The sequence below is a fragment of the Scyliorhinus canicula genome, chromosome 11 (genome assembly GCF_902713615.1).
Source record: "Scyliorhinus canicula chromosome 11, sScyCan1.1, whole genome shotgun sequence".
Lineage (NCBI taxonomy): Eukaryota > Metazoa > Chordata > Chondrichthyes > Carcharhiniformes > Scyliorhinidae > Scyliorhinus > Scyliorhinus canicula.
Window position 1 is genome coordinate 133342133 of NC_052156.1, and position 25307 is coordinate 133367439.

The 25307-nt window shown below is 41.7% G+C and overlaps 1 protein-coding gene across 3 annotated transcripts in view; it reads left to right on the forward strand.

The window, feature by feature from the left end:
* creld2 (cysteine-rich with EGF-like domains 2) overlaps positions 1–25307 on the forward strand; it is a 33323-nt gene that overhangs the window by 2247 nt on the left and 5769 nt on the right. For all 3 annotated transcript variants that reach the window (XM_038811420.1, XM_038811422.1, XM_038811421.1), the window contains exons 3-9: positions 1821–1903; positions 5745–5855; positions 6568–6659; positions 8550–8726; positions 18332–18442; positions 21207–21290; positions 25160–25255. In XM_038811420.1, coding sequence (XP_038667348.1) covers positions 1821–1903; positions 5745–5855; positions 6568–6659; positions 8550–8726; positions 18332–18442; positions 21207–21290; positions 25160–25255 — 754 coding nt within the window. The remainder of the gene's footprint in view (positions 1–1820; positions 1904–5744; positions 5856–6567; positions 6660–8549; positions 8727–18331; positions 18443–21206; positions 21291–25159; positions 25256–25307) is intronic.

Consider the following 25307-nt stretch of genomic DNA (forward strand, 5'->3'; position numbering starts at 1 on the left):
TGCTGTCTTTCAGATGTGATGTTAAGCTGAGGTCCCAACTGCCAGCTCGGGTAGTTGTGAAAGATGCCATGGTGTCCTGGATAATACCCCTTGACCAAAAACAAATCACCTGATCGTTATTACACTGTTAACCACATTAATAAAACATTTAGAGTCCGATGCTGACAGCCAAAGCTGGAAAAAAGGTTTTGAGACTTGATTAATGCAACAATGTAATTGATAGTATTTTGTTCAGGTAATTTAAGTGATATATATATAATTGAGGTGAGTAAATTGGGTTAGAATACAGAATAACTGCAATCTGATTAGATTAGATTGGATTTAGATTCATTGTCATGTGTACGAGGTGCGTACAGTCCAGGCAGATCACCCCATACATGAAAACATAGAACAAAAGAAATATATATGAGGATACATAATGAAAATACATAGACAGCGGGTGAAGTATACCATATATAGTGCTCCAACTGTAGAACAGACGCATAGAAAAATCAGTTCAGTCAGATTGAATGGCCTGTTGTTTTATTCTATGTTCCGAACTCGCTGACATGAGAAGTTTCACAAATGTTGAAGACTAATTATTAACACCAAAATGACTCTTTCAGAAGATTCATCAATATCACATTGACAGTTTCCTTTGCAAATGCAGTCATGTGCAAATTTACCTCGCTATACATCAAAACTCCACCAATTTTTTTGTTTTGGTTTGGAGTTTTTGAGTGGTTTAAGGATCGGTAATAATGAGTGGCTACAAGTCCTGCATGTTCGGATAGTGTTTCTTGGAAGTCAGATTAACCTGCTTGACATTGCTTGAGCCATACCAGTAGAATCCAGTTTAAACAATTGCTGGAACTGGTGAAATACCAAGGAAACAATAGCACTTTAACTTGTTTCCAAACATTTGGCTATTTATATTTTAAACTGTTTTCTTCAGTTAGTTGTTTGTGTTTATGCAAGATTTGAATTTAACAAATGGTGCTTATGGTCTTTAGGGCCAATGGTTTGGTGTTCCATGGTATAGTTAACTAGTTACCTGTGGGATCTAAACTGTTTGCAAGATATGGGATCCATTCATTTTCTAGATACTTTAAACTTGTATCTAAAGTAGGAACATTGAATAGTTTGGAGAGGAAACATGTAAATGTGCCAAATTCATTGATACACCTAATGGGCAATTACTTGTTTTTATTTGAGTTATGATGGTGCAGTCTCTAAAATGCATTCAGTTTCTGTTAACCAAATAGCCAGATTTGTCATAATGATGAATGGATATGAAAGGAAAGGAGGCATTTTTGGTGAATATATCCTTCTGCATCTTTGCACTATATCTAGCAGCAGATGGTTCATTAGAGCATCATTTAAGAATTAGTTCCTCAGTGTTTTTAAAAATACTTCACTCTGAAAAACAAATCCCTTTCAAGTAAAAGAATAGATTCCAGCAAACTATTGGATAAAACCTACTAAAACGTGGAATTGAAAAAATGTGAGGTTATAATTCTTTCGGAACACAAACTCAGGAATATCTCTCTCCCTCCCCAGTGACATGCATTGCAAATAAAAACAAAAGCTAGATATGGGTTTCAATAAGGGCAATTGATTGTATGCTTAATTTTCAGAATTTGTCTGCGAGATTTGTTTTTGGGGTGGGAACACGGTGTGTAATCTGCCCATTCAGAGGGTGATTAGAGATGTGTATCGATAAACTAAAATGCAGCATTAATTCTTGTCAACTTCTTGTCAACAGCTAAATGCATGTGTCTTGCAACTGGATTATGTACAAAAAATCTTTTGCAAATAATCAAATCATTTTTAAAAATTAGGGCGTAGAAGGTACTTCCAGAAAGAACTTTGGTGGCGGAAATACAGACTGGGAAGAAAGATATTTGTCAAAATATGAATTCAGGTTTGTGTGCAGATATTTATGAATCGTGCTTTGGCATTTTAAACACCTTGCATTTTAAACACGAACAGGTGAAATTAAAGGGTGGGAAGAGATCATGTGGTCCATCAAGGATCAATGGATGCCAAGCTAATAGACTGGAAGTTCCCTAATTCATTTTTTCCTGTTGAAAATTCGAAGTACAGGAGCTGGCTTCCTATTTAAGCAAAACTATTCCTCGCTTTCCTGTGTTAAGATTTGGGCAAGGAGCTCAAAGAGCACCTGTCCCATTTCTGTAAAAGCCTTTGGGTGTGTTTTAGCCAGATCTGGAAACCAAAAAATCTTGAGCTTTCCTAATCTGTCCAGATGATTTTGCAATCTATTCTAACATTAATTATATTTGATACAAAGAGTTGTGTTCCGTGTTCTTGGCTCGCAATGAATCTACAGAACTGCTGGTGACTTAGCCAGAACTAGGATTTATTAATGAACACGTGCTAAGATAACGATCAGATACAGACCAAGTTATCATAGCTAGACACTCCTGGAACAATCTTTTATGCTCGACTGTCCTCATGTACACCTTTATAACCTTCTGCCGGTAGCCGGATGCCACCTGATGTATGTCTGACGCCACCTGTTGTTGGGAGGTCACACTGCTGAATACATGTAATATTATCTACAAATGAAAATTGAAATGAAAATCGCTTATTGTCACGAGTAGGCTTCAACGGAGATACTGTGAAAAGCCCCTAGTCGCCACATTCCGGCGCCTGTCCGGGGAGGCTGGTACGGGAATCGAACCGTGCTGCTGGCCTGCTTGGTCTGCTTTAAAAGCCAGCGATTTAGCCAAGTGAGCTAAACCAGCCCCATTTAGCTCACTTGGCTAAATCGCTGGCTTTTAAAGCATATCACCACACAAAGCAACTCCCATCTGAAACATAAGGATCATCTACAAGAGTATGAACAGATGCAAATTAGTTATTGCCATTGTTTATGTTCAATAATTGAGGTACACAGCCGCAGATGAAGCAATTTCTTTTTCTCTTTATTCTTTGATGGAAAGCTGGCAAGGCCAGCATTAGGTGCCCATCCCTAAATACCCTTGAATTGAGTAACTTGCTAGGCCATTTCATAAGACATAAGAGTCGCCCACATTGCTATGGGTATAGAGTCAAATGTAGGTCAGACATGATAAGGATGAGCGATTTATTTCCGAAAGAGCATTGGTGAACTAGAAGGAATTTTATGACTATCAATGATAGCTTCATGATCACCATTATTATTAATTGCATTTAAATTCCAACAGCTGCCTTAGGTGGTGGAATTCGAACCAGCATCTAGGCCTCTGGATTACTTGTTCAATGACATTACTATTATGTCACTGTCCCTCCTATAAAATAGATTAAGCAAGATCAAAAAGTGTATGAGATTGGTGTTATGTTGTGCAATTGCTTTGATTTAATATGCCTCTGTGATCAAGGTTTGCAGTATGATTGGAATGGAGATTGCATTTACTTAATGGCGTTAGTCTGTGCTGTATGAATGGCTCAGAGAACCCCTCTTCTATGTCTGTCCATTCCTGTAAAATGTGAACATCTGGGTTTTGACTGTTGCCGGAAAGGCCAGTGAATTGAATTCAAAAAATAAATACATTGAAATGTTCAAGCAACTTAACCACTTATTTTAAATTTCACCCTCAATATTTCCAAAATAAGTGCAGTCTATTCACTATTTGCTGTCAATCTAATGATTCACATACACTGAAATCAATAGAAACGGTAATTTTGATAACAACTTACATTCATATGATACTTCTCACATGCAGGAAGATGTGAGAGCTTTGCAATAAGGGATGTATGTAAATATCAAAGAAAATAAATTAACAGCACAGGAAGAGGCCCTCCCAGCCTGCGCCAATCCAGGTCCTTTATCTAAACCTGTCGCCTAAAAGAACAAAGAAAATTACAGCACAGGAACAATATCAAGCATGCGGAAAGGGGAGAAATCAAATTAATAGGAAACTGAATGCAGGGTCATACATTTTTGACAGCAAGAGAGGTGCAAGAAGCTGGGAGAAAATGCCAGAAGGCTGGAGTGTAGTCGTTGAAAGACCTGCTGATATTGGCGGAACATAGGGAACAAGACATATGAAAAGTCAGTTGTTGGAGGAGCCAAGAGAGTCTGCAAACGTTAAGACAAGTTAGAAAGGTGGTATGGCTATTACGAGATTGGGGAAAAATAAGAATGTGCGTTTATCGGGTTGATAAGCTGGGGCATGGAGCCAATGGAGTTTAGAGAAGGTGGGGTTGCAGGACTTGTTATGCATGAAGGAGGTTGCTGGAACCAGCAATCTTGCAAAACAGGTTATTGGAGCTTTTGAGCCTGGAGTTGAAAGCATGGACTAGGGTTTTAGCAGAGAAGATAGGAGAAAGCTATCTTGGTAATATAGTACATGTGTGGGCAAAACGCTGAGCTTGGGGTTGAGCAAGATACCGAGGTTTCACATCATTTTTGTTGAATTTGAGATCGGAGTCAGGGAGGTTGGTGAAATCGGGCCTGAGTTACTGAGATGTTGACTGGAGCTGAAAGGGCTTGTTCTCAGGGAAGAATTGCTGGCTCACCCTGGTCCCTAACATTGATCGATTAGTTTGAGACTGTGGTAGCAACCATTGGGTTAGTGGAGAGGTCGTTGAGTCAGTACTTCACGTCATCACTAACTTCCAGATAATTTACTATGGAAAGCAGGTAAATGGGAAAGAGGGCTGGTTTAGCACAGGGCTAAAGAGCAGGCTTTTAAAGCAGACCAAGGCAAGCCAGCCGCACGGTTCAATCCCCGTACCAGCCTCCCCGAACAGGCGCCGGAATGTGGCGACTAGGAGCTTTTCACAATAACTTCATTTGAAGCCTACTTGTGACAATAAGCAATTTTCATTTTCAGGAGTATGTGTTTTCTAGTTACAGTGCTTTGCACAGCATATCACAATGGTTCTTGGATTGGTTTGGTCTCTTGGGTGCGATAAGTAGCCAATTGTTTGTTACAGATTACAATGATAGATGAAGCATGTAAGCCCAAACTATCTGGCCTATGATGTTTGGTGAGTTGTCCTTCTAAATCATCTTGGAAATATCTGAAACCACTTCAACTTTAATTTCCTTTGATTTTTAGATTTGGAAAGACTGATGCCATTGTTTTTGGTCCTCCGCAACCCACTGGCATTTGACCCATAGGTGGGGTTTCACCCACAAATACAGCACACATCACGTTCTTGGCTAGCTTCCCATATTTAACCTTCTGCAAACTTGAGGTCATCCAGAGCTCTGCTGCCCTTGTCCTTGCTTGTACCCAATCATATTCGCTCGCCACCCTTGTTACTGTAGTGTGCGACTAGGGGATTTCACAGTAACTTTGTTGCAGTGTTAATGTAAGCCTACTTGTGACACTTATAAAGATTATTATTATTATTGTGCTCGCTGACCTTCATGTTTTGCCTTAGAATGGCTCTGCGAAGTGTCTTGTGACATTTTATTATATTAAAGTAAATGCAACTTGTTGAAGTGACTTATGTAGCACAGTGGTTTGAACTAAATAAATACCATTGTTGTCAATGAATTGATTAATTTTGCTTATTAGCAACTGGTCAATGGGAAATTGATGAGAGGGCACATAAGGGGGAAAAAAAGGATTAATTCCATACAGTTGTGCGAATGGGTGATTCATAATGTAATCTGCTTATATGTAGCTATTTTCTCTGTTTACGTGAAAAATAGCAGATGCTTTATAAATGTTGCCCGTGAAAATCAGAGACAAGAAGATTTTAAAATAGGTATTGTAGAATTATTTTTGCTCTTAATTGTTTTTTAGTGAGACTCGTCTTGTGGAAATTGTTGAGTCCCTGTGTGAAAATTCTGAGTTTGAATGTAATCTTATGGTGGAAACTCATGAAGATTATATTGAGCGCTGGTGGTTCAAAACGTAAGTGTCTTTTGAAACAAAATTGTTTGCTCTTTATTGCCAAATCTACAATATAACAATAAATCCAATGGTTCTTTTATTTTATGAGTCTGTAACATTGGGTGTGGAAATTTACAGTACCCTCCTGCTGGTGGGATTTTTAGGTCCCGCCAAAGTTAACAGACTTTTGAAGGGCTCGCTGCATTTTCCGGCTCCACTGCGACGGGGCTGTAAAGCTCCGCCCATCCTCATGTGTTTCTGCATACTTTGCTCCTCCGTTATAAAACCTGCCCCAACGCATGAACATTATGGAACTGTATTTTGCTGTGAGCCGACACTGCCCAGCAAGCTATTTCTAAGGTATTGCTGATAACCTAACCCTGTCTCTGCCTGAAATCTACACGTGCTTACTTTTACATGAGCTCACTTTCCAATAGGAGCTGCTGAGTAGTGTTCAGGAGCAGGGATTCTGGCTGGCGTTTTTCTTTTCATTCTTTACCCTCCATCCCAGGAACGATGAGGTTAATTCAAATGATAATTGGAATACGGTAATTTTTTAAAAATTGGGAATATAATTCAAGATCTCCAGGTTCCGGTATTCTTTTTCACAGTGCTGGAAAATATGGCTCTTTTGCAATTGGTATGGACTCAATGAGCTGAAAGGCTCCCATTTGTGCTGTAACATTCTATGTAAATTTGGGTACATTTTAATATAATTTCTTTTTAATTGCAGGCAGAAAGATCATCCTAATTTCTTCCTCTGGTTCTGTGTGGATACAATTAAAGTTTGCTGTCCTGCTGGGACCTTTGGTGCAGACTGTATTGGTACAGTAATTCTTTTTGTGAACATTTATGAATGTCATTGCATGTAACATGATGTATGGCAGTGTATAGAAAGCAGTACGACAATGTCTGGTGGCAGAATTTTGGTGGATGGCTGTGTTAAGCAATGTCTTAATTTGGTAGATTTGCTTTCTTCCAAAAGTGAAAGCCCTGCGAGCTTCTTTTACACTGTTAATATATGAACTAAACTTTCTTTAATAGTTCAGTGGATTCTTTTGTGTAATAATGTTATCAAGATCCCTTTGATTATCTTGAGTTGTGTGCAAAGCACGATGCCGACTGGCAAACGCTGCATTTGAACAGGGTAAAGATAACGTTATTTAATGGAACAATGGAGCAGTCACATTCAGCCAGTAGCAATTTCATGCTTTAGGCAGCCAAATGAGATTTTTGTAAAAACTTAAGTAGAATTCCTCTCGACAGATGAATGTTATTCCCCCCCCACCCCCAAATTAATGGACACTTTTCAGCCTTTTTTTTTCTAATTTTGCCTAATTTCATCCTCAAATCATATTCTAATATAACGCTCTGGTAAGCAGTGATGGAATGGCCAGCTGGCATGACATCGTGACCTAAAACATGCGTTTGATGTATCACAGCAAAATCACTTCCAGCATCATTGAAAGCGAGCAGATTTTAAAATGGGGTTATGAGTCAATGCTAACACCCTGAATAAATAAAAGCTGACCACAGTTCTCACTGTTAACCTAATTGGAGCAACCAGCTGACATGACTGGGGTGGGAGATTCCTTTTGCTGGATTGTCTTTTTCCACAGCATGTGACCAGCCTCCATAGTTATTACAAATTTACTTTTTTTCTCTCTTGCTTCAATTTTATTGCATCCTCTCCAGGGGGCAGTGATTCACGCTGGGGTATGGTTTCACTGAGGCTTGCCGCTCTCAGTAGCTCATCCAACTGGCCATGTTTTCAGGTATGAGACCCAAAACGAGTGTCAGCTTGGCTGTTTTCAGGTATGAGTCCCAAAGCGAGTATCAGCATGGCTGTTTGACCATCTTAACATGTACCTTCCAACAGAAGCCACCAGATAGCAGTTAGCATCAGGGCCTTCCAATCTAAGAGGCACTGATGCCAAATGAAGCGGACTCTATTGCACTCAGAATGGCTACCTCAGCAGACTGGGAATTGGCCCCCGACACATTCTAACCTGTATGCCCAAATACCACACTTTGCCCAATAAGCCATCAATGGAACTGCTGCTTCATTCTTTTTTAATGCATTTATAATCATTAATAGTACACTTCCAACCGCCTACACAAATAAGAAAAAACTGAAGTATCTAAATATTGACTTGGAAAATATAAGCTTTTGGCCTAATTATCCTGTAAAATTTCATATTTGCTGCAACGTCAGAAATGTCAGTAAAATCTGACCAGAAATGTTTTTGTTTTTCCTGTCAATGCATATGTGCAGTGGATATTTGAGTTTTACTGTGAAGCGGTTCTTGTGTTCTTTTAGATAGAACTGGAAAGAGACTTCCTAGTACCTCCATGGATAAATGCAGTGTTGTAGATTTTGGGTGGTATGGCTAAATTGACTTCAGCTGGGCTAGCAATGGGAGTCAAGTATTGTTGACTCATGTGTGCATGGTCAATAATCAATGTTTCTGCTTTGATCACTATCTAGTGGACATTGTTGGAAACTACATCTGATGTGAGGATTAGGTTACAAAGCTTAGTCATTCGGATGAAGAACTAGAGGTCTGTCACTAGCTGTGGAACATTATTCCATTCTGCATCACTTCCTGTTGAGAGATTAAAATTGTGGCAAATAATACTTTTGAAGTCCTGGGATTACATTATCAAACCTGTATTCCTAAAATGGTTAGTTATGTTGAATAAACTGTGTTGCAGGATGTATTGGTGGCGCTGATAGACCTTGCAATGGCCATGGGTCATGTGATGGTGATGGTACACGGACTGGCGATGGCTCTTGCAGCTGTACCAAGGAATACAAAGGAGAAGAATGTCTAGACTGTGCAGACGGCTACTACAGCGAATTCCAGAATGAAACCGATTCACTCTGTGCAGGTAGGTTTCAGAGTTAAAAATGTAAGTCCCATCAGTTCTTTTGCATTTGTAAGAGTATTCCAAAGTGGTTCAGCCGATTGATTCCTTGTTAATTTGTTGTTGCTTGGAGTCAGTGTGTGCAATGCAAGGTACCACAAGTAGCAATGTGATAATGATCAGATAATTTGTTTAGTAATGTAGCTGACACCACTATGTTTGGCACTGAAGACATTAATTAAATAGTAACCAGCATCTCAAGGTTGTGGTTCACCTTTCCTAAAAAGGCAAAGATTAATACTTCATTGTCGTGTTGTGAGGAAAGTGCTTCTGCTTCGACTCATTTTGAAGCTTTATTTTTGAAACAGATCTCGTGCTTTCTTCAAATTTTGAAGTTTTGTGTGATTTTCCACGTGAGAGAGTGGTTTGAAAGGATCTAGAGCTGCTCAGTGTGGGAGCAATTAACCTTCAGACGTTCAGTGCTGCTGATGTTGCTTCTTTCCTTTACTTTTGTAGAAGGTTAACGCTGTCAGTGATCCTCCAGACCCAGTGCTGGACAAGCCTGTGGCTTCAAACCTCTGTTCTCTTTTTGGTGCAGTACCCATCTGTGCCCTTGATTCCAATGTAGCAATTCCCTGAAGGTGACTTGAGATAGGTTCCGAGATACCAAGAGGTTGGGTAGACGCATGCCTGTGCAGAAAAATGTAAGTAATTGTAGCAAGACAAGTTCGAAGAGTTCACCGGTAGGTGATAGAACTAATTCAAAACCGAGTACGTTTTGGAGAAAATCAAGCAAAAAGAGATAATTCCAAATGGTGGAATACTTAATGGAATGCAGGAACAGGCAGATAGACTTGGATTTATGGAGCATTTTTTATGGTCTCGGGAATAGATAGGATAGATGCGGACAGGTTGTTTCCACTGGCGGGTGACAGCAGAACTAGGGGGCATAGCCTCAAAATAAGGGGAAGTAGATTTAGGACTGAGTTTAGGAGGAACTTCTTCACCCAAAGGGTTGTGAATCTATGGAATTCCTTGCCCAGTGAAGCAGTTGAGGCTCCTTCATTACATGTTTTTAAGGTAAAGATAGATAGTTTTTTGAAGAATAAAGGGATTAAGGGTTATGGTGTTCGGGCCGGAAAGTGGAGCTGAGTCCACAAAAGATCAGCCATGATCTAATTGAATGGCGGAGCAGGCTCGAGGGGCCAGATGGCCTACTCCTGCTCCTAGTTCTTATGTTCTTATGTTCTAAAGCAGTTTGCAGTCAGAAGTGCTGTGAATTGTCACTGTAATGAAGGAAATATAGGATCCAGTTTACACACTGAAGACTCCCATGAACAGCAATGCCATAACCATGTAATCTGTTTTTGTGATGTTGTTTGATAGTTCTATATTGGTCGTCTTCAAAATAGTATGAGATATATATTATTGAGGAGGAACGTCTTCAACCAAAGGGTCGTGAACCTGTGGAATTTCTTGCCTCGTGAAGCAGTTGAGGCGACCTTGGTAAATGTTTTTCAGGCAAAAGTAGATAGATTTAAGGAATCAAAGGTTACGATGAGCAGGCGGTAAGTGGAACTGAGTCCACAATAAGATCAGCCATGATCTTATTGAATGGCGGAGCAGGCTCGAGGGGCCAGATGGCCTACTTATGCTCCCAGTTCTTATGTTATTACGTTCACCTGAGCGAGCAGATTGGATCTCGGTTTAACATCTTCATCATTACCGTCCTGGTCTGTCAGCCTAGTGTTTGTGACCGAGCCTTTGGAGTTAGACTTAACGCCACAACCTTCTGACAAAGGACAGTGGTGAAAAGATTTGGGATGGAGATATAGAACTTTTTAAACATGAATTGCCGGTAGAAAGGCCATAAAGGCACATTAACTTCTAAGCTTTGTACATTGGGGAACTGGATATAAAAATAAGTAAATCATGGATGGGACCGGGTAAACTCAGAAATGATGTTCCCAATGGTGGGGGATTCCAGAACTAGGGGGGTCATAGTTTGAGAATAAGGGGTAAAGCTTTTAGCACTGAGGTGAGAAGAAATTTCTTCACCCAGAGAGTGGTGAATCTGGGGAATTCACTACCACAGAAAGTAGTTGAGCTCAAAACATTGTGTGGTTTCAAGCAGGAATTAGATATAACTCTTGGGCCAAAGGGATCAAGGGATTATGGGGGGAAGGTACGATCAAGGTATTGAACTTGATGATCAGCCATGATTATAATGAATGGAGGAGCAAGCTTGAATGGCCTACTTCGTCTATTTAATAATAATCTTTATTAGTGTCACACGTAGGCCTACATTAACACTGCAATGAAGTTACTGCAAAAATCCTCTAGTCGCCACACTCCAGTGCCTGTTCGGGTACACCTGAGGGAGAATTCAGAATGTCCAATTCGCCTAACGAGCACATCTTTCGGAAACCAGAGCATCTGGAGGAAACCCACGCAGACACGGGAGAACGTGCAGACTCTGCACAGACAGGGACCCAAGGCAGGAATTGAACTCGGGTCTCTGAAGCTGTGAAACAACAGTGCTAAGCACTGTGCTACCGTGTCACTGTTTCTATGTTGAATTTATATCAGATATTAGTTAGGCTAGAGTTGAAATATTACATACAGTTCTGGGAACACTATTACAGGAAGATTATCTGAGTCATAGGAAGGCATTTTCAAAAGGCCTTTGATAAAGTGGCAGCATGGCCAAGGACAGAATATGTGGAGTCCGGGTACAAGAAGCAGAATAAATAACCAATCTCATTACAAAATAGAAAACAATAGTTTCCAGATATTCACAGGTAGGTAGACTCTGTGGACCATTAAAAATCTGCTGGCGGGGCCTTGAATTGGAAGCCCTACTCCCAGTACTGATGGATCCGATTTTTACAGACGGGGGAAGGAGACGCGGCGTGATGCAAACATGAGGAAAACCAAAACTTAACATGGCTATTTGGACTCCATGTTGAGGTCAAATAGACTGCATATTGCCTGCTTAAAAGGCTGTAACCCTGTGTGGGAATCACAAATTGATGGGGTATGTTTAAATGCTCCTGAAGAGTGAATAAGGTCTGTTTAAATGTCATGAGGTGACGTTTTTTTAAATGTTCCACCCTTTAAACTGTTTAAGCTGCAGCTGTAATCGATAGTTTAAAAAAACATCTACTGGGTTGCTTTGATTGACAGGCCAGCTGGCGCAGCATCTGTTTGTGCAGTTTTAACAGAGCTCTTTGTTTACATTTCCCAAAGGCTATTATAATATCAGGTTGAAAGCTTGGCTGAGTTTCAAAAGGTAAATTATCTCTGGGGTGGGGGTAGTTTGATTGACAGTTTAAAGAGTCAGTTGTTTTCAGATTAGATGTTAATTGAAGTTTGTTTTCATTAGTGGTTCACCACTTAATACATAATTGAAAAACCTCCAAGGGATCAGGGGTTAATGCAGGACTGTGTTTTTGGAAGGCCAAGATCAGCCACAATCATGTTGAATCGTAGAGGGGTTCGAAGGGCTGAATGACCTACTCCAGCTCCTAATTCGTATGTCCTTGCGTTCTTAAAAGCTTTGAATGGACTTCATAAATTGAAGGTTTTTTCACTAGCAAACATGTCGAGTGAGAGCCCTCTTAGATTTATAAAATTTTATTCCACATGACTCCTGAGATCTGCCCACAGTAGATACTGGATGAGTTGGCATTGGTTTGCATCGATATATGACAGGCCATGGGAAAATAGGTAGAGGGGTGAGAGGGTGTAAAGGGTGAGAGCTAAAGGGCCTGATATCTTCTAAAACATCAGGGACAAGGTCCCCCAGATAACCAAAGCTTTATTTTATAATCTTTATTGTCACAAGTAGGCTTACATTAACACTGCAATGAAGTTACTGTGAAAATCCCCAAGTCGCCACATTCCGGTGCCTGTTTGGGTACACGGACAGAGAATTCAGAATGTCCAAATTACCTAACCACTCGTCTTTCGGGACTTGTGGGAGGAAACCGGAGTATTTGGAGGAAACCCACGCAGACACTGGGAGAACGTGCAGACTCCACACAGACAGTGACCCAAGCCGGGAATCGAAACTGCGACCCTGGAGCTGTGAAGCAACTGTGCTACCGTGCTGGCATTCTAACTAGCACTTACTACTGCTGTGCGCCCTCCTAGGATCTGTCTCTGTGGTAGGAGGACCGGACTCCATCCCACATCCCCGGAGTGAAAATCTTGTGACTCGTGGTTCTCTTTACCGAGGGGTAGCACTGGCAAGTCATGGAAGTTCAACTACCCGACTCGGTAGTCAAAATCAGGCCCTGGGGGTTTATAGGTAGTCTGACAAAGGTGGGAAGTGATTGTCAGTGCTGAGACTTGCATAAAAGATTTAAAGTCTGGAATCGGAAATATTTTGGGCTGGCTCCAAACTGGGGGGAAAGTGTAGTTATTGTAGAGGAGGACTGCATCAAAATATGGTAAGACAATAATAAACTTGTAGAATGGGCACGTAATCAGCAAATGAGCTTCAATATAAATACATTTGAAGTGCTACATTTGATAGGACGAATGAGATGTCACTAGACAGACCACCTGGTATCAATCTAGGCACCAGAAATGACAATGTACACCCAGCTCTATTGACCCTGCAAGTTCTCCCAGTAACATCTGGGGTCTTGTGCCACTTGTCCCACACTAGTCAGGCAACAGCCTGACACAGTCATACTCTTTGAATCATATCTTCCGGACAATGGCCCAGGCATCACCGTCCCTGACCCCTCTTTCTCTGCTCCCCACCCCCCAAAAAAAGCTGGTACATCAGTGACCCTCCATATTGAGCCTCACTTGGAAGAAACACTGAGGATGACAAGGACAGAGAATTAACTCCAGTTGGGGAATTATCAAAGAGTGGATTGGTAGCACTACTGTGGACCGAGCTGGCCAAGTCCTGATGGACATAGCTGCTCGACTGGACCTTCAGCAAGTGACGAGTGCCTCACCCTCACCAACCAACTTGTCGCACTTACGTCTGTCGATGACAGTATTGGTAGGAGTGACCACTGTACAGTGCTTGTGGAGACTTGTATCCTGTCTTCACATTGAGGATATCCTCCATCATGTGTCGCACTACCACCATGCCGAATGGGATAGATTTCAAAGCAACTTGAAACTGGGCATCCATGAGGCACAATCTACTATTACCATAAAGCCAGGGATTAAACCTGGTTCAATAAAGAGTGAAGAGGGGTATGCTAGGAGCAGCACCAGTTATACCTAAAAGTAAGGCGTTAACGTACTGAAGCAACAACACAGACAAACAGTGGAAGTAGCATGCAGTAAACAGAGCCAAGTCATCCCACAATCAACGGATGCAACCTAAGCTCTGCAGTCCTGCTGGGCATGAATATGGTGGACAGTTAACTAACTGGGGGAGAACACTCCACAAATATTCCCCCATCCTCAAATGATGAGAGAGCCCAGCACCTCCATACAAAGGACACGTCTGAAGCATTTGCAACTATCATCAGCCAAGTGCTGATTGGATAATCCATCTCGGCCTCCTCCTGAGGCCCTAGCCGGTCTTAAACCAATTTGATTCACTCCCATGGCTGAAGGCATTGAATACTGCAAAGTTATGGGTCCCAGCAACATTCCAGCAATAGTACTTAGATTTATGCTACAGAACTAGCTGCTCCCTTTGCCAAGTTGTTGCAGTACAGCTACAACACTGGCACCTACCTAGCAATGTTGAAGATTGCCCACTTATGCCCTGCCTACAAAAAGCAGGGCATCTCCAAACCGACAGATTACTGCCCCGTCAGCCTCCTCTGGGGCTGGTTTAGCACACTGGGCTAAATCGCTGGCTTTGAAAGCAGACCAAGGCAGGCCAGCAGCACGGTTCAATTCCCGTACCAGCCTCCTCGAACAGGCGCCGGAATGTGGCGACTAGGGGCTTTTCACAGTAACTTCATTTGAAGCCTACTTGTGACAATAAGCACTTTTCATTTCATTTCATTTTCATTCACCAGATCAACAGCAGAGTGATGGAAGGGGTCGTCAACTGTACTACCAAGCGGCACTTCCTTGGCAATATTTTCGCTGATGCTCAGTTTTGGGTTGCGTCAAGGCAACTCGGCTCCTAACCTCATTACAGCCTTGGTCCAAACATAGACAAAAGATCTGAACTCAAGATGAGATGACAGTGACTTCCTTTGACCTAAGACAGCAGTTGACTGAGTATGACATTAAGGGGGCCCTAGCAAAACTGAAGCCAACGGGAATAAGGGGGAACACTCTCTCCACTGGATGATGTCATACCCAGCACAAAGGAAGATGGTTGTGATTGTAGGAGGTCAATAACATCAGTTCCCGGACACTGCTGCAGGAGTTTCTCAGGATTCTATCCTCGTCCAACTATGTTCAGCTCCTTTAACAGTTGCCCCCCCCCCCCCCCCATCACATGGTCAGAATTGAGTGTTTTTGTTGATGATTACAATACTTGGTATTATTAACACCTCAGATGCTGAAGGAGTCTATGTCTATATACGGCAAGACCTGGACAGAATTCAGACTTGAACTGATATGTGGGAAGTAACATTCATGCCACGAAAGTGCCAAGCAATGATTACCTCCAGCAAGAGATAATTTAATCATTTCCCCTTGACATTTAAGGCATCACAATCACTGAATTCCTCACCATCAGAGTCCTGGGGTTACCATTGACCAGAAGCTGAACTGGACCATCCATATAAATACTGTGACTACAAGAACCAGTCAGAGGCTGGGAATTCTAATGAACAAATCACCTGACTCGCTAAGCCTGTGCACTATCTACAACCCACAAGTTAGGAGTGCAGTTGAGTATTCTCCACTTTCCTGGATGAATGTGGCTGTAACAACACTCAAGAAGCTCAGCACCATTCAAGACAATGTTACTATAACTCTTGGAGCTAAAGGGTTCAAGGGCTATGGGGGGGGGGGGGGGGGGTGGGGGGTGTGATCAGGGTATTGAACTTGATGCTCATAATGAATGGCGGAGCAGGCTCGAAGGCCCAAATGGCCTCCTGCTTATATTTTCTGTCTAGTCAGCTTAATTGACATCCCAACCACAACCTTCATTACTCTCTCCAAGTGGCATCAGTGTGTACAATCTACAAAATACACTGGAGCAACTCACAGACACTCCTTTCACAGCACCTTCCAAATCTGACACCTCTACCACCTAGAAGGACAAAGGCATGGGAACATCACCATCTGCAAATTCCTCACCAAGCGACACACTTTCCTGAATTCAAAATATATCACTGTTCCTACTGTGTGGCTCAGTCAAAATCCCTGGAACGCCTTTCCGAAAGGCATTGTGGGAGTCCTTACACCATGTGAACTGCAGCAATTCAAAAGGGCAGTTCACTGCCACCTCCTCAAAGGCATTTAAGGATGGGCAATAAATGCTGGCCTAGCCAGCGACGCCCATATCCTGTGAAAAATCAATTCAAAGAAAAACACCTTGGAGCATAAACCTCTTAATTGGGTTTGGAGGAAGAGGGACCTGGGGTTACAGATATGTAAAGCACTAAAAATAGTGACACAGGTTAAAAATGTCACTTTAAGAAGAAATCAAATCAAGGGATTCTTTCCGACATAAATAGAGGGGCTATGTTAAGCTGAGGGAGAACATTGGTTAGATCTCAGTTAAGTACTGTTCAGAGTTCAGATTTCCATATTGTATAACGATATAGAGAGATTGGAAGGTGCTTAATGGATTTACGATGGTGATATCAAAGCTGAGAGACTATGGGCTGAGACTACTCCGCCGTCGGGCTGCTCCATTTTGCCAGCAACATGGGGGTTTCCCGACAGCGTGGGGCTGCCCCACAATGGGGAACCCCATTGGCCGGCCTGCGAAAAGGAGCATCCTGCCGGCGTGCTGAACCAGAAATCTGGCACGGCGGGACGGAGAATCCAGCCCTATACCTGTCGGAAATTTGAGGGGTGACCTGATGGAGTTGAAAAGATTGTGAAAGGGTTTCATAGGAGAGACGTGAAACTGGTGGTAACACTTTGAGGTGGAGACTAGCAGTTGGGGCCATAAATATAAGATAGTCACCAATAATTCCAATAGGGATTTCAGGAGAAGTGTCTTTACTGAAAAAATGATTAGGAAGTAAAGCTCAGCACTGTACCACGATGAGTAATTGAGGCAAGTAGCATAGATGTGCTTGAAGGGACGCTGGATAAATGCACAAGAGGGAAAGGAATTGAAGCTTCTATTGATGGTGTTAGATTAGACAGGTTGGAAGGAGGTTGATGTGTAATGAAGACTGACATGGACATTTGTTTCTGGTTAATACTGCATAACTATGCAAGAAGACAACAACAAGGAATTATTAGAATGTTGATAATGAACGTTTCTAGTTCTGAATGAGGTTCGAACAATTGAAACAATTTGATTGTGGCAATGACAATCCAGCTGGGATCTAATGGAGGTTTTCAAAATTTCTGAACTGTTTATAAGGAGATGAATAGAAAAGATGGTTTTCATTGGTTTCAGTATTAGTAACAGACTAAGGATTATCACCAGCGAGTTCCCTTCCAAGCCACACACCATCCTGACCCTGAAATATATCGCCATTCCTTTGCGGTTGCTGGGTCAAAATCCTGGAACTCCCTCCCTAATAGCACAGTGGGTGTACCTACACCACAGGGTCTGCAGCAGTTCAATAAGGTAGCACACCACCATCTTCTCGAGGGCTGTTGGGGACGGACAGTATGTGCTGGCCTAATCAGTGACATCCACATCCCGTGAAATAATTTTTAAAAAAAATTATAAGTGCGAGTTTTCTTTTCAAGCTGAATTATTGGAACCGGGAATGTTTTGCCAGAAGTTGGCTATTGAGGCAGAGTGCAAAATGACTGTGTTTCCTTGCAACAGTGACTACTCTTCAACAGAGCTTTTAATTGGCTGTAAAATGCTTTGAGATGTCCTTGTGAAAAGTGCTAGTTAGTTGACTGGCCCTATAACACGCTGTGAAAAGTGCTGGTTGTTTTTCTTTCTAAATGCGAAGGCAGGGAAATGAAATTATGATCACTCCAACTGAACAGATATGATGGGAAATGTGGCGACCTCGTATGCTAATCTTTACTGTGGACCCAAACTAACAAAGTAGTCGGACAGATGTGTTCCGTAACAGATGTGTTCCGCAACAGGTAGTTTATCACCAAGGAATAAAATTGGCCTGAGTCAATTAATTGGCCTACAGCCAATTAAAAGGGGGCAGCAGGGTAGCATGGTGGTTAGCATAAATGCTTCACAGCTCCAGGGTCCCAGGTTCGATTCCCGGCTGGGTCACTGTCTGTGTGGAGTCTGCACGTCCTCCCCCTGTGTGCGTGGGTTTCCTCCGGGTGCTCTGGTTTCCTCCCACAGTCCAAAGATGTGCGGGTTAGGTGGATTGGCCATGCTAAATTGCCCGTAGTGTCCTAATAAAAGTAAGGTTAAGGGGGGTTGTTGGGTTACGGTTATAGGGTGGATACGTGGGTTTGAGTAGGGTGATCATGGCTCGGCACAACATTGAGGGCTGAAGGGCCTGTTCTGTGCTGTACTGTTCTATGTTCTATGAGTCAGTTACAAAATGAATATTTTGAATTCTATACAGCCTGTCATCCTGCCTGCAAAATGTGTAGTGGTCCATCGAGCAAAAACTGCACTGAATGCGCCACTGGCTGGGTAAAAGCTGGCCCTGATGATGATGAACATGCCTGTGTGGGTAAGTATGCTTCTATCATTACAGTTCATTGTATTACATTCCTTTCTCTTTCTCATTTATTTTCAGGTATTTAGAATTCATTAGCATCATATGCACGACCAAGCTAAATGTTTCTTCACTGCTGATGATAGTTAGATATACTCTGTAAACTCAAGGGACAGTAGTGTTTCAGTCACTAAACTTCCAATTGTTCCAGTCAATTGATCCTGTGAGTAATGTAAATGTTGCTTTATGACAGTTTCATGCACGAGTAATTTGGCTTTTTAAAAAATTGATTCCAAAGTAGTATTATACATTTTTCCCCTTTTCAACTATTTGACGTTTCGGAAATATTGTAGGACTGGTAGCTGAATAAACTAATTTTCCTTGAAATGCTACAGAGCTATCAAGTAGAACAAACTTCATTTGGAAAATGCCTGTAATACCATATTTCTGCCAGCAGATGACATGAATGCACTTTACAAAGGTACTGACAAAGTACCAAATTGTAATCCTTCGCTCAATAATGTCCGAAGCAATTCAAACAATATATCAAAATAAAATAAAGTGTTCACAATGTATTTATTGGGTACTTATATTCAATTTAAAGTAGCATTCGCCAACGAGCCAATAATAGTCACTAGATAGCTGGAGGTTTAAAAAAAGTTTTAAAGTGAGGTGAAGGATTCTATCACGGACTTGCAAAGCCATTGTTTAAACTTTGATTTCAGAGCCTCTAAACTACAGAACCGTGAACGTTCCAGTATGCTGTGCGGCACGGTAGCGCAGTGATTAGCACTGTTGCCTCACGGCGTTGTGGACCCGGGTTCAATCCCAGCCCGGGTCACTGTCTCTGTGGAGTTTGCAAATTCACTCCATGTCTGCATTAGTCTCACCCTCACAACCCAAGGATGTGCAGGGTAGGTGGATTGGCCTCTTAATTGGGAAAAATCGAATTGGGCACTTTAAATTTAAAAAATCCAGTATGTTTTGTTCCAAAACACTGGCGATTTAAAATCCTGTGAGTCATTTGCTGTTTCTAAAATTTGAATTTTCTTGGCTATTATCTTCAAATTACCACCAAGGTTGTCTTCAGAGATAGACTTTCTGGACGCTTGTTCCTCTTGACTGATGAGATTGTTTTGTTTGAATTAAGATTGTTTGGCATGAGGCCTTCAATTCAGCCCAAAGCAGCTCAGTCTTTTGACTTGATTGGATTCCTAAACAAAGGCATTTATTGATGAGCTGTTACTCTCGATGTTGAACTCTTGTCATGGGAGAGCACTCCAATAGAACATGAGCGTGTAACTATTACTTAAAACCCTGTAAGAAATAGAAATTATCCTATTCGTCACACTTGATCCAAGCGTCTGCCCAATTGTATGGCTGATGCAATGATTTTTTTGCATTTCTCTATGTTCACTGCTTCTCTTGTTTGGCAGCACACTCGTTAGAACTACTGCCTCACAGGGTCAGAGACCGGAGTTTGATTCCAACCTTCTGGAGTCTGCATGTTCTCCCCGTGTCTGCGTGGGTTTCCTCTGGGCGTTCCGGTTTCCTCCCACAGTCCAAAGAGGTTAGGTGGATTGGCCGTGCTAAATTGCCCCTTAGGTGGGTTTACTGGGTTGCAGGGATGGGGTGGGGGCATTGGCCGAGGTCAGGTGTGCTTTTTCGGAGAGTTGGTGCAGACTCAATGGGCCTAATGGCCTCGTTATTCCCAGTAGTGATTCTGTGATTCTAAGTTTGATTTGGCTTGCAGCTGTTTTGCAGCACCACGGTATTTAAAGAATTTTTTATTAAGTATTGCTGAAAAAATATACTGCATGGGAAGAGTGCAATATAACTTGTGGTTCCCATTTTACTGCTGAGGCAATTTCTTATAAACCCCCTGATGAGTGCAAGATGAAAATCTTTGTGCTGATGCTGATTGACCTTCTTCCATACCACAAGGATGCGTGCATGCACACGCATAACATATAATGCCACCAAAGAGCACTCTTGTTTCATGATTTTTATCTGGCTCCTCATCCCTCCTTATATTTCTCTGTTCAGCTTAATTCCACATCTTCCATTTGGAGATTTTTTTTTTCGCCAAGAATCCTAAAAATCTACCTCTACCTAGTTGTGGTCAATGTATCTGGGACATTCTTCAAAAAATATGATTTATCAACTGTCAGGTCGTCTAGTAATACATTTTTTGTGTTGTACAATTCTCCTTCCTTCTCTCTGCCCCACACAGTCCAATGTTCACTTATCATGTGTGATGGCGATACTCTGAGACCACCTTAATGGGTTTGATAGTGAAATATTTTGTAATGGCAGTCGAGGTATAAAACAGAACAATTTTCTACGTTGGCTACCTATTGTTGGGACCCAGCACACATGAGTCAAAAATTGTCTGTTTCAGCAATGGGCCTTCAAACCCGACTGACGCTGGTGCAGTGTTAAGTTATCGTTAAGTTTTAGCATTTTCTAAATGAACCACCTTTTTTTTTTTTAGTTTCTCTGAGTGAGATTGACAATCTAATGACAGTTAGCAGCAGTTCTGCTGTGGACGTGCTCCTGCTCGGTTTGACGATGTCCAAATATGTTTCAAAAGCATTCTTAGCAGCAACTAAGATTTATGTTCTGTGCCACAAAGTACCCTGTTCTTCTGTTTGTAATAGTGTTACGCGATTGGGCCCAGATTTTGCACCCTTGCGTGGGCTAAATTGTCAAGTTTTAGATTACAAAGATTGTTTGCTCTTCTATCTACTGTATAACTGAACCTTTCCAATCATTGTAGATGTCGATGAGTGTGCAGCAGAAACTTTACCTTGCAAACAACATGAGTACTGTTCAAACACCGAAGGGTCCTACTCCTGTGAAGGTATGTCTGTTCATTTTAACCTTCATTTCACGAGCCCCACAAAAGCAAATTTACATTTTCGGGTATCTGCACTGATAACCTACATAGACTAACAATTTCACTCCATTGGTATTGTTCAAAGCAGGCTGTGCATATAAGGATTGGAAATTGAAAGCAGCAAACCAGCACGCCTTTGACAGCGGGACTACCTCCTACTATAATAAAAACCATCTTAAACTGGAGACAGAATTAGCAACAAAAGGCCACCACATGTTGAATGCACAAAATCTTCTCCCTTCCCCTTTCTACAGGTTTCAGAATCACTCTCTCCCAGAACAGCTTTCCAAACAATTGAGAACATTTAAAAGAAACTAACACCTGTTTATACTGTTTTCAAAACATTTATGCATGTCACGTCATTGTTTGATTAAAGTCCATCTTTTTGGTTCCTTCAAATTGGCCCAAACTGTGCAGATTAGGTGGGTTGGCCGTGATTAAATAATTGGCCCTTCGTATCCAGGGATGTTCAGATTAGGTGGGTTACGGGGATAGGATGGGGGAGTGGACCTAGGTAGGGTGTTCTTTCAGAGGATCAGTGCAGACTTGAAGGGCCAAATGGCCTCCTTCCAGCACTGTAAGGATTCTGAGATTCTGTGAAGTTCACTAGTAGCTTTACAAGTTCCACACGGATGAAAGCAGCTGAAAACCACTCCTAAAATGTACAGAAAAGTTTCTGCCCCTCACCTGTGGCCAGCATGAATACACAGTCTACACTAAACAGGATTTCAAAATGTATGTGCAGTGTTAATAATATTTCTTTGGAAGCAGTTCCAACAATTAATTGGCTTTTTATTGAGTTCAAAAACAGGAATGAATAAAAGGCACCAAAGCAGGAAGGTCTTTATTTGTCTCAGCCCTTGTTGAGTATTGAATTGGTTGTTCTAGGTCAAAAAGCAATGGAGTGCAACAATTGGTCAGGACATCTCTGAACTGGGCAAGGAAAAGGATAATTTCCCATGGTTCTCACTCTTGTTTCCTTATCCATTCTGGAAATGCAACATTTTGGATATCTGAGGAGGAAATGAGCTGTAGTTACAGTGCCAAGTAGCTAATGGACATTACTGTTTATGTTTGCATTGGAAGAATTGCAAGTTGAGCCACCAGTGATGTCTTTTTTTATTGTAAGGAAACAACGCTCTAAAGCGAGAGCAGAAATTAGTGAACAAAAACACAAACACCAGAAGATTATTTTCTATTATATATTTTTATTAGAGATTTTCCATTTTTACAAATAATGCAACAAGCCCTCAAAACTGGTACAGGACAGCACAAGTGCTTCTCCATACATGAACAGAGAAAAAAAACAGGCAAACACCAACACAATTGATTCAGCTTAATCATTAAATTTGGCGCTTCCGTTTATACAAGGAAAACGCAATTGCCCGATAATCTAGAGAATGATGGATAAGAAGATACAACCATAAAAATGTGTTCAAATTGTGCACATCTTCACGTTTAGCAATTGCTCATACAGCCAATAAAATTATAGGATACAATTTTCACGCCCTGTTCAGGCATGCACGCCTACCTCCAGTTATACAGAGGCATCAATGACACATTATAATGTATTTTTCTCTGTTATAAGACCTGCCTGTACATTTTGCAGGATTCTTTTAACCCAAAACAAAAAACCCCAAACACTTGGGAAGACATAGTTCTAAGATGATATTTTACATTTAACCACAAGATGCAACAAATGCTCAAAATCTAGTACAGTGTAGTGTGATTATTATTCCACATATATATATATATATATATATATATATACAGAGAAGATCAGTAAATATTCTTACAATTGGTTCAGGTTGTAGTCTGTTTTTCCTTTTTAATATGGAAAATGAAAGGATAAAAAGATACAAAAAAGAGTGGGGGATTTTGGGATAAAGTCATGAGCATATTGCAGTATGGTGCACGCCCTTCTCCATCGCGCAACAAAGTGAAAGCTACACATATATGATCTCTTGTGGGATAAAATACAACCAATCAAAACCTAACTCAGCCTTCCAGTACCTCCAAGCATGAAAGGATAGCCCAGAAAAAGAGGAACACCAGGATACCGCCATTGTACAAGGTGTGCCTTGGCAGTGTACACTCTTGCATACGGGAGCCAGTAAGCCAAGGATTCTTGCACCCTGCCAAGACTCGCTACACAACAGACCTTACTCCTCCCCAGCCAAATCAGAGATATCATGCAGGCCCAGCCATCACCAGAAACCTTAAACTGTTTTCCACCAAAGAAACTCCACCGACCAAGAAGAAGAAGATTAATGATTAACTGCAGGATAATATAACCATCCACAGACCTTGGAAAGACCAAAGCCATGACAGGACCGTTGAGCAAGATCCATCCAGAGTTTAACCAAAGCCTTCGTCCATCCCCCATGTCATCGTCCCGAAGCCCCGATAAAGAGAAACAAGTCCCAGCAGGTAGCAAAGACCCGGCAGCCTCCAACGCTTCTCAACGAACATAGAGGACAAGACAACATACGATCGGTGGTCAGAGTCCTCGACCGACTCCAGGCCTCGAAGAGCGGATACAATGTGCTCCATTAAACTCAAAACCTCCAGATAGAGGTTATGAATGCATGGCAGCTAGGTAGCAAACTCGGCCAGGAATTCATCCCCAGTTTCCCTTGGGAGAACAGACGCACAAATATTACTCCAGCCCCATCTTTCCAAATCAACCAGGATGTTCGACATAAAATGCAGCAGGATTTCCAAGGACTGAAGATGAGCCCCCACCAGGGAAACTGCTTTGTCAACTGGTGGGATTCTCTTCTTCGCTTCATTCATTCTCTTTAGGATATCTCGCAGTTCATCGATATGAGCACCAATAACCTGTGCCGGGGAGCTGAGACCATTGTCCAGAATTTCACTCACAGTGGCAGGCATCATCTCGTCATCGATGGCATCGCTGAAGTGTAGGTCCTCTCATCAGTGAAACCGCCACTGAAAACTAGACACCAGCCCAGCTTCCCCAACCACCTCAATCAAGCAATGGCTTTCGGGACTTGACTCGACTCCCCATCCCTAAAGTTTAACACCAATTTTACACACTCGGAGCTCGTGAAAGTGCAGCCGCTCCCAGAAGATTATTTTGAAAGAACTTGCTAATCAAAACCAAATGTATGGAAGAATATTGTTGTATACAGAGAAATGTGCAACAATTGGGAACCTCAGATGCCCTATTGAAGAGGGTGCCCAAAAGCGCTTGGTTTTTTTTACAGATTGCATATCCAGGGCCTCGGACAATGCAGGGGTTCATAAGATCTCCCACTTTAACTTCGAAGTAAACTCCAGAGAAGTGACGGAATAACCATTTTAAAATTGTACTTGATAAATAACAGATTCTAGAAGCTATTTGACTACCCGAGACATCACCTTTGTACTATATTCATATCTGAGATACACAACGCAGTTGTCGCCACAGGCTAAAAACAAGACCTTCCAAAGCTTCAGGCACACAAAATAAAACCTCAATATATGCAGATTGAGCTGGGTGACCTGTTCTTCAAAGTTCAGTTTGTAAAAACTTTGGAGTTGCATGTGATCCTCGGGTCAGTAAAGTTAGACACTGTCCTAATGCAAGAGCATTCAACTGATCATAATCTTTCAGATCACTGCCTGTGAACTGAACTGGAAAGAATATAGTTTTAAAAAGAGGAGCTGCTTTTATTCGCCTTTGTGAATGAATTGGTCAAGCGGATTCTGTTTAAATATAAGATCCATAGTAAGGAGTTCCATGAATGTATGCTGTTAGAGGTCTACATTTAAAATAAGTTGATCTAGTAATATCCTGCCAGTTTAACTTTAATTTCCGTACTCTTCAGCCTGTCATGCTGCCTGCGATGCTTGTACTGGAGGAGGTCCAGAAGAATGTATCAACTGTACGAATGGGTACGCAATGGAGGAGCAAAGGTGCATAGGTATGGAATGTTCTTCTGGCTGGTGAGGTCAGCTTAGAATCATTTGTTTAGC